Source organism: Puntigrus tetrazona, chromosome 18, assembly GCF_018831695.1.
Source record: "Puntigrus tetrazona isolate hp1 chromosome 18, ASM1883169v1, whole genome shotgun sequence".
NCBI lineage: Eukaryota > Metazoa > Chordata > Actinopteri > Cypriniformes > Cyprinidae > Puntigrus > Puntigrus tetrazona.
The window spans coordinates 21,319,229-21,328,965 of record NC_056716.1 but is presented as its reverse complement, the minus strand read 5'-3'; the positions used below and the strand labels follow the sequence as shown (position 1 = coordinate 21,328,965).

The window sequence follows — 9,737 nt, the reverse complement described above, 5'->3', positions numbered from 1 at the left end:
ATAAATGTACAGCAATTAATTACAGATGTAATTACATATAGGTATTTTTAAGAATATAAGTTCAATGTAAAAACAGGTTTGTACACAATAAGTGCATTGTACAAAATGATTAATTTAAATGTAAGTACGTAGTTATTAAGTGTCCACCGAAAATACTTCAAACACCTTTCATATGCTATCATATACCTTCAAAATACTTAACATATAGAGCATGAGTCATATGGACCTAATTTTGGGCACTCTTGGAGTTTGACAAGACCATGGTCACCATAAACTACTAAATCTCCTTCTGTGCTCAGTTGAAGGAAAACGAATACTTGGTTTGAGTGAAATAGAGAAAGGAAGATGGAATTTTTAATTTTGTGGCATGAACCACTTCTTTAAATAATAAAGACATGGTCTTTTCTTGATTGCACTTTTAAGGAGAAATAAAAAACAGTTTATTTCAACACCATGGGAATTTTAAATATCGTCATATGCCGTAAACAAATGACCTACAATAAGACACATTGCAAAAATACAAAAATAATGTAATTTACTCAGTGAAAATTAAATGCTTGGTTAAAACTGTAATCTCAAAAGAGAATTCTATGTAAATAATCCTAACGCATGCACAATCTCATGTACAAATAATATAAATATTTACATACATTCAACATGAATGCAATTTTATTCTTGGTTAAAATTAAAGCGCAATGAACTTGTGATATGCAGCTTCGAAAAACGTCCCCAATCCAGACATTTTTACAATGAAAAAATATTTGTTTAACATTGTTTATAGATTTACAGAAATATAATTTTGGTATACCATGCCTTGCCCAAAGGGACTTTAATAAAACTAATAAAAACATATTTTCAATATTTCGCGAAAAGTTCATTTTTAAATGGCAAAGAATATGTGCGTCACTTTATTTAAGGGACTGGTCCAAACGAAAACGAGATTAATGTGTCATTTCACTGATACTTCTGAAAGACTTTTTGCTTGACTGGTCAAGATATAATTCATTTTTGTCTTTGTATTTGGTTTAGAGTTCATTTAATCCACATCCAGAGGCTCAATGGGCATTGTGACCCGTCTAACCTCACATTCGAATCCAGGCCTCACCGGCACCTCTAGTGGTGGCGTCGGTTCCTGCTCTTGCGGAGCTCTTGAACATGCTTCCATTTGCCCTTCTGTTTTTGCTTCTTCTCTTTGTGCCAGAGTGTTTCGCAGTACTCATCCAGAGAGCGTACGGGGCCGCTCAACATGCGCAAGTAGTCCTTATAGCGCTGACGAGGTTCGGTCACGGGTGGATTCTCTGATGACTCCCGTGTAGCAGGTTGGTGTGCTTGGATCTGTCCGCGGTCCAGGACGTGAAGAGAGAGGTGGAGGAGGGTACGGGTAAAGCTGTGCTCCTGAGACGTGCAAAAGTACGAACCTGCATCGCTACGCTGGAGCCAACGAATCAGCAAACCTCGCTCGGTTATCAGCACACGCTCGTCTGGTTTGATCTGCAAAAAAAAAAAAATAGAATAAAAATCAACCTTATCAACAAAAACTTGCTTGGACACACATAACAGCTTAATCACAGCCAAACAGTGAATGTATGTGTCACTTGCTGGGTTTATTCTCATAAATCATTCTGCCCAGGAGCCCATAGAGGACTCCTTCAAGGTCAGAGATCAGTGTTTAACCTCTGCGCTTTGTTTCCTGCTGACCTCACACTACACCATCTGATTGATCATTAGAATCTTATTAGACAAATTAGTCAAGCTGCCCACATGTTAATCCTAACGAGGCAGAAAGAAGAAAAGGGGGCGAAGTAGTGTTATGACCTTGGTCTTGTGATTTCAGGGTCTACTTTCAACTCAAGGTGTTTGCATGATCTATTGCGCTGATCTATATCCAATGTGTCCATCTTTCTAGTGACCTCTGACATAGGAGGTGCTCTGTATTCAGTGAATACAAAACTGTTTGTGAAATCACATTAATTCATATGAATCAAAAATTGTTCATTGTTTTTGTAGCTTTTGGGTAACATGAAACTGAATTTTTAGGGCTAGATTATGGTTAGGTTTAGAAAATTCAACCATGGATCAAATTTCAAGTTTGTAAAAACAGCAACAAGATGTTTTATATCCATCTGTGCACCAATGCCTCAAACCACACTCATTCATGCAAAGACATTCAGTGTTGGATGCAGATTCAGTTTTAAATCTTGAACTGCCAAAGTTATATAGTGTAGCTTTAAATGCTGCTGATATATTTAGTTTTATACATCAAGCTGCTCTAAACTGCATTATGCATATTTTTCATAAATTTAGGTTCAAGGCTGATGGTCTCAAACAAAAAGATACGATTTCACAGATTTCAGTTTAGTCAAATTAATCAGTTAATTAATCTATTAAATCTATTAAAATAATAGAATTAAACTAAAAATGTATTCATAAATTAGTCATCTCCACCTTTTTGAGTCATGCTAATATTTTATTTTTTTAAATATCAGTTTTCTATCGCTTCGCCTCCCTTCCCTTCCGTTCCTGGCGGCTCATTCTTTCTCTCTTTCATTTTTTTTCCTGTTGTCTGTGTTTTTGAGCCTGCTGATTTCTCCTGCTAGTCACGCTGTTGTCGTGAACTAAATCAATACAGCTGTGCAGTACGAAGAGGAGGGAAAGAAAGCTTCAAAGCATACTGAATCCCTATAAAATGCACACAAACCGCTTACCGCTGCATTGTCTTATGCTAATGTGTCTGCCATCTAAAGGACGCTTCAAGGAAATGCAATAGCCATGATTGCACTAAACAACACTTGTCATATATTTGCATTAAAAATTTGGAGTGTGACTTAAGTGAAACCTTGCAGAAACGTGTCAGGAATGAGAGGAAATAGGGCGGTTTTGCACTCTTTGCAACACCTGTGACAGCTGTATCTAAAACATAAAGACTAAGGGCACGAGTGTCAAGATGAAACGCGTGTATGTCATGGAGATGCGCTGGTGTGTGTGTATTTTAAGTGAATGTGTGTGTCTGTGTTTTGTATCTTGGCAGTATATCACGGCGTGTAACTCCCACTGAAGGTTTTACTGGGGGGCAGGAGGAAACTGGCCTCTGATCACAGACACAAGTTTAAGTGCAGCATCGTTCATAGCACCGGGTCAAAGGCATTAAAACCACAATACGAGGCCTCTGTCTGTCTGCGGCCATTCTGCACACCGCTGGGTCTGGCTGTGGGTTTTGAGAAAAAGAGAGAAGGTCTGGAACCTTCAGCACAGGATCTGTATCACATCTCAGATACGAGCTGGCCTGCCGGTGACCCACAGTCCTATGGGAAATTATATTTAGTTGTAAAAAGCGGGTAGTGAAGATCATGGAAAAATTGGGTAGAGGGATGGAGGGAAAAAGAGTCATGAAGGAGCAAGAACAGTCCTGTTTAGAAAAGTCAGTATCAGGTTCTTATTCAAATTTTTCTAATACAATACTTGGTTCTGTTAATAGTTCCAGAATGTCAGAATTTCATAATAAAATATGATGCATACTTAATGCTTCTAAATTTTAGACTAAAACATTGCTGTTGTCATGTTGGCCATACATCATATGGATTTTATTTAAAATATAATTTTTTTTTTTCAAATGCTATTATTCAAATTACTTGAATTAGCATTCAGTAAATGTGTTATTTGTGAAAACAACTCAATTGAATTAGTTGAACATGGTTCAAATATGACTAGATAAAGCAAGATTAGTTAAAATGTATGAAATTGGGTTGCATAAGTTTGATTTATTGATAATAAATACATAAACACAGTTAATGCACATTTAATACATGTTCAGGTTCTTAGCATATGACTTGAGTCAAGTCAAGTCACGCTTTTAACAATACAGATTGTGTCAAAACAGCTTTGCAGCATTAAATAGGAAAATGCTGTGTGATCAAAAAGTGTGTTGCATAACAAATTAATTGTTTTTATAGAATTGTTAAAAAGCTCACATCAGAATTGGAACCAGAATAAACAAATTCTTTACATTTTGATTCACATAGTTCTCATGTTGTGTTTTCATCTAAGTGGGATAAGAACGGTCCATTCTGTTATTGCAACCCGATATCTGTGTACTCTGATTCGATAAACATTCACACAAACACCCACAAGTGGTGGTTTCTCTTCTATCATTCATTGTTGTCTTTTACGAGGTGTAGGCTGATATTTTAAGATTGCACCACACGTGTGAGATTGTGCGTGTGTTGCAGGTGTTTTGGGCAGCTGTGTGGTAAGGAGTCATTTTATGCTGTGGGAAAGACAGGAGAAAGAGAGGAGGAGAAGAAAAGCAGGAAGGGAAACTAAAACAAAACAAATCCATCGTAGCAGGAGTAATGTTCACTTGAGAAGTGGGACAGCAGGATATTTCGAAAAGCAGGAAACGGCATGTTTTTTTCTTGAACTGCAACTTTGCTGTAACATTTTTGCTGAGATGTGACCTTCTGTTGTCATGCCTCTCCATACGTGTCTTCAGTCTCTCTCTCCCACACACACACACACACACACACATATATATACTCCTGTTGGGATTAATTGTCGTAGAGATGGATCAATAAAAGGATATGCTGATCTACCACTCCAGGGTCAGGTCTTGGCCTCTGTCTATTCATCACAGCTAATAGACACACCCACAACACAAGGATAAAATGACCTTTGTATCTGCACTATGAACTTTCCATTACCACTCATTTGAAAGGACTGCTGTTTCCAAATGTTTTAGAGTTTTAGAAGATGGCACAAATAACCTTTCTCAGGCAGTAAGGGGACAGAGATATCTGAAAGGCGAATGTATTTGTTTCTAAAGTAAGATATGCGTGTCACCCAGGTGCGTGACTCCCAATCGACAGCAGTGAAGATGAGATGAGATTAAATGCGTAGGTGTAAAACACTGAATACGAGAGATGAATCCACCAGCGAAGGTCACTTTTCGACAGTACTGCTGTGTTTTGTATCTCTGTTTGTGTTTCCTCAGTTTCTGAGCCTCAGGCCATTTTCACGATTACCAATAGTACTGTTCCAGTTCTCTGTTTCTGTTATAACACATTGTTTAGTAAGACAATCTTCACAATTATGCAACATATATTTTTCCTAAGCGTCAGGGGGTTCAGAGTTACTGTAAATCAGCTTCTAGAGTGTGTCCAATCATCAAAAGTCTGTTATACTGAAAAGATTTTGTTATGAAAGAGAAACTATAACTGGAATACACTCCTTATCTTATACATTTATGCTAAGTGATGCTTAAAACACTGCCAAACAAAATAGTCATTTTATTGCACAACCATTTATTTTAGTGACTTTTTAGTGGTTTTGGTAATATGATTAATGTAAACAAAATAATTGATTATAGACAATTGATTTTATTCTTTTAATTCGATATAAAGTAAAATACTGAAATAGATAAATAATAAATTAAAATGAAATATTTGCATTTGTAGTGTAACTAACTACTTACATCAAGTCTATCACTGATCACTACATCAAGTGAGTGAGTTAGGAAAGTGTGTTACTAACACATACACACAGGCACAGACTGAGGCAGATGTACTGTATGTTGATTTTACCTCTTGACGGTGGTCCGCTCCTGGCTTCAGTATGAACCAGCGGATCAAGGCCTGCTGGGATTTTGAAACGCACTCAAGAAAAGAGGAGTTACTCTCTACTCCATACAACACCTTCTCCTCGACATTCCTCCCTAACACTGCCAAAGATAGAGAGGGAGAGTGATCAGCATATCAGAAAGACAGTAAAGTATTTTTTGGGTTAGTGTTGAGATCCATTAGGTGAGCCCCACAGGACAATGCAGCATCTTAAAACAATACAGAGCTTTTAGTGCTTTTATGCTCCATATGCACGCACACACATATATATGCCTCTTTACCATCTTCTGTGTCCCAGCAATGGCTAGATGGGTCTCCGTGTTTGATATCCTGCCTTCTGGCCCTCCTGTAAGCATAAGTAAAAAGCCATTTTTACATTCATACACTTTTTATTACATTTTAGTCTTCTTAAACAACAAAAACATTTAAAGAGCTGCTAATCAAATTACGGCAAATACAGCTTGAGTTTTTAATATTGTTCAGCACCAATTCGCTAATATTTAAACATAATTGGTCAGTATCACATTTTCATGAATATACATTTCTCTTATCATGCCATAATATATTTTACTGAGCAGAAATTGTGTGTAAATACTATATATTTTTAAAATCCTTATCAAGAAAAATCACAAACAGCTGGAAGAGTTTGTGGTTATATTTTTGTAGAAAATGGAGTCCTGAAGTTAAAAAAGATCGAGAACCAGTAGATACAGTAAATCAATCATAAATCCAAAACAGCAAAAGAGCAATTACAAAACGACTGATTTAAAGTTAATCGATAAGACTACAGTCATGCTATGCATTATATTTTTATTTTAAACAAAAGCAGTATCCTCAGCTCTTTCTGTTTTAAAACAGCGAATCTTAATGAAGCCACAAAGTGTATTTCAAATAGAGTCGTCTGACAGACAAATAATCTCCAAAACAAACTAAAATTCCTCTCTCTGTGTGTCTCCCTATCTCTCGCTCGCTCTCTCTGCAGGACTGACCTGGCCTCCTTGCGTCAGTGGCGGACCAGAGAGCCAGGGAGAGAAAGGGCAAGAAAACTTCTCTGGCAGCACACATACATCATCTCAACAACAAAGCAACTTTAATCAATTTGCCTGTCCAGTCCAGTCCCACTACACCCTATGGCACAGGAAAAATCAAATATTTATCATTTTCTTCTCTGTGCTGAACTCCAGGAAACAACTCACCCTGGAGAAGTAGGTCAGAAAGAGGGCACCACAAAACCTCTCTCTCTCTCTCTTTTAACTTTCTGCTATCCCAAAAACCTCAGAGCATCAAACTGCACACGGTGCACATCTCGGGGATGTTGTAGGACATGCGTTTTTGTGTGTGCCGATAAAAAGACAGAACAGTTAAACAGAAGTGCTGACTCTGGGAATCAATGTCAAGGCTTTGCATCGACTCTTTGGGACAATGGCTTTATCGGTTCATGTATGTGTGTGTGTGCGAGTACCTCTTGGAGGCTGGAATGTATCTGGAGCACTGGGTGCCGTCCCAAGCGCAGTAAGGGTCTCTAGCCAGGCAGCATTCTGCACAGCCCTGCCCATAAATATGGCACCTGTGAAGGGACACCTGCACCAACCCGTCGCTTCCTCCAACAAACAGCTGCTGCTGCACACACAAACATACACAAAGTACTAAACCAGGTGCAATGACAAAAAAAAGGTGCTTGCTGGAGCAAACTCTCTAACAGAGTTATCAATCAGCATAACTTGTTTTTTTTGGTCCAACAAACTCTAAAAGGAAACATGTACATGTGACAGAGAAAAACTAAAATGTGGAAAAATAAAAGTTGTGATGCTTTTGCTTATCTCTCGGCATGAGACTGAAAAAAAATCAGGCAGTCACAGCAGAGCTTCCCATAAAATACCCTTGTAAAAGCAAAAGCTGTTCAGGAACTTATTTGAACCATTAATGATTTCAAGTGGTAGCATTCACCGTAACCAATTAGAGAAAGCAGTAAAATGTAGATTAGATAATGAGATGACGTTTCCATCACACCCCTGTATTATACATATGATTTATGACTATAGTCTATTATCCTCTGCTAAAATAAAGAAAAAGACCTTATAAAAGTAAAGAACTGGTCAAGTTCTTTGTGCAAAGGAGGATAAAAACTTTTGGGTGAACTGAAGACTCATGAACTCCAAAACATAAAAGATAAATGGACAAATGGGAGTGTAAAAGAAAAATGAAAAGAAAGACCAAAAAACTAGAGAAACAGACTTATCTGTGAGATAAAAAAAAAGTACAAACAATGAAAGCTATAACACATCTGTTATGAGACTGAGTCTTGTGTTTTTTGTCTTAAATATAACAAACAGTCCTGTCTAAAAAACAGCTAACTGATGAGAATTGTCAGTCAGTTCTTGAGCAAATAATTAATTAAAAAAAAAAAAAAATTCTTTATTTCACAAGCTAAAAATTTCATTTACCAGAAACAATTTCTGTTCTTACCTGCTTTGAGGCGATTTCCATGTTGAGGACGGGTGAGGGACTCTGGATAAATAAATACATTAATACAAGTTGAAATTTTTGTCTGTTAGTGTTTATTGTTTTTGTTTTGTTTTTCATTCATCCTTTCCCATTCAACATTTACCTTGAACACCTGAAGCTCCTCTAAGATGATCTCCTCCGTGGACCAGTTTTCTTGAGTGATGCTGACAACCTTCAAAACTGATCCCATATCTGTACAAACACACGCACACATTTTTGTATCTTAAGCTGTTCTGCCATCTGCTGGTTGTTTTACAAACGTTCTTGTATTTTTTTTACAAGAAAATACAATTTCAGTTTTCAGCTTCAAAACTTCAAGTCAGTTTCATTGTGTTATAATGTGTAATTATTTGTGAAATTTCCAAGTAGTTTCTGAATGAAAATTACTTGTACAGTGTACAGGGTTAAAGTGGTTTAAAGTGTAAAAAAAGGCATTTTGGATACCACAGTTAACAAACAAAATGCTGTCTTTATAGCCATTAGATCATTAAAGCCTTATTAAAATACTACAATAAAACATGCATCGTATTTTCTTATTTGGTGCAAAATGCAACATTATATCCAATTGTTACATATCACTAGCAACCTTTGTGTTGTCTTTTTTTACCTGTGCCCAAGAACATAACAGCATACTGTCCATCCTCAGCTGCCACACGGTCCACTACAATCTGAGTAAGCCGATACTCTGTATTGATACGAGTGAAAATTGGCCGGCCCGTCATTGGGTGTACAGAGCGGTACATTAGCGGGTGCAGCCGTATAAAACTGATGACTTCATCTGGAAAGTCTTTAGTCGTTTTTATATGAGGATCGTAGGTCCGACTGGGGCACTGCAAAAGAAAAATAAGATTTACAGTTATACATTTTTAAATTATAACAGCAAAAATGAAGCGTTGTAACTTCCTTTGGCATTATCATAAATGATAAGTGTGTGTAAACCACGAACATCCAATCATGCTACAGCAGTGCTAGCGTCCTTCAGAGTTTAGCTCCAATGCGCAATGCCTTGGAGCTTTTGCTAAGTCTGAAGACTTTTATTAATTAGGGTTGAGCTAATCTCTGCAGGACAGTAGGCTTTCAGGAACAGTTTTGGAAACCCTTGAGTAAACAGTATTTTGAATCACAGTAAGTAAAATGTTAAGTATAAATAGCATTATGTCTCCCTCTAGTGGTAATGTATAAAACTCCTCACTCAAGGTGTCAGTGACAAAAAGTGAGATGGAAAACAGTCCTGATAGAGTGTTACTAACAGTGCCTGGTCTTGGGTAGGGAATTCTGCCTTCATATTCCACCCAGCGATGGTCTGGTCCCTCTTTATGAGCATACGGTCCATTAAACACAGCACGGATGTCTTCCATGTTGTAGACGCATACTGCTGATCCTTTAAAGATAGAGCTGACCCCAAAAAATATGTTGAAATCAAAACAAAAAAGGAAGAACGTTTTTAATAGATTTTTAAACCAAATCAACAATTCAAGTTATGGCACTCGGACCCAAAAGCAATGAAATATTGACATGCTCGCTGTAGGAGCTGTGTCTCACCTGGTGGTGGTGAACACTCCATACACCATTGGATTTTTTTCATCTCTGCTAGGGAGCAGAAAGATGTCCTCTGTAATA

General features: G+C 37.4%; 1 protein-coding gene across 1 annotated transcript in view; it reads right to left on the bottom strand.

Moving 5' to 3' along the window:
* Positions 1 to 635: 635 nt before the first annotated feature.
* sema3d (sema domain, immunoglobulin domain (Ig), short basic domain, secreted, (semaphorin) 3D) overlaps positions 636 to 9,737 on the bottom strand; it is a 32,233-nt gene continuing 23,131 nt past the window's right edge. Inside the window, 9 exon segments of the mRNA XM_043216928.1 lie at positions 636 to 1,491; positions 5,577 to 5,713; positions 5,894 to 5,958; positions 7,075 to 7,232; positions 8,079 to 8,120; positions 8,221 to 8,309; positions 8,725 to 8,947; positions 9,368 to 9,512; positions 9,660 to 9,729. Coding sequence (XP_043072863.1) covers positions 1,114 to 1,491; positions 5,577 to 5,713; positions 5,894 to 5,958; positions 7,075 to 7,232; positions 8,079 to 8,120; positions 8,221 to 8,309; positions 8,725 to 8,947; positions 9,368 to 9,512; positions 9,660 to 9,729 — 1,307 coding nt within the window. The 3' untranslated portion in view covers positions 636 to 1,113.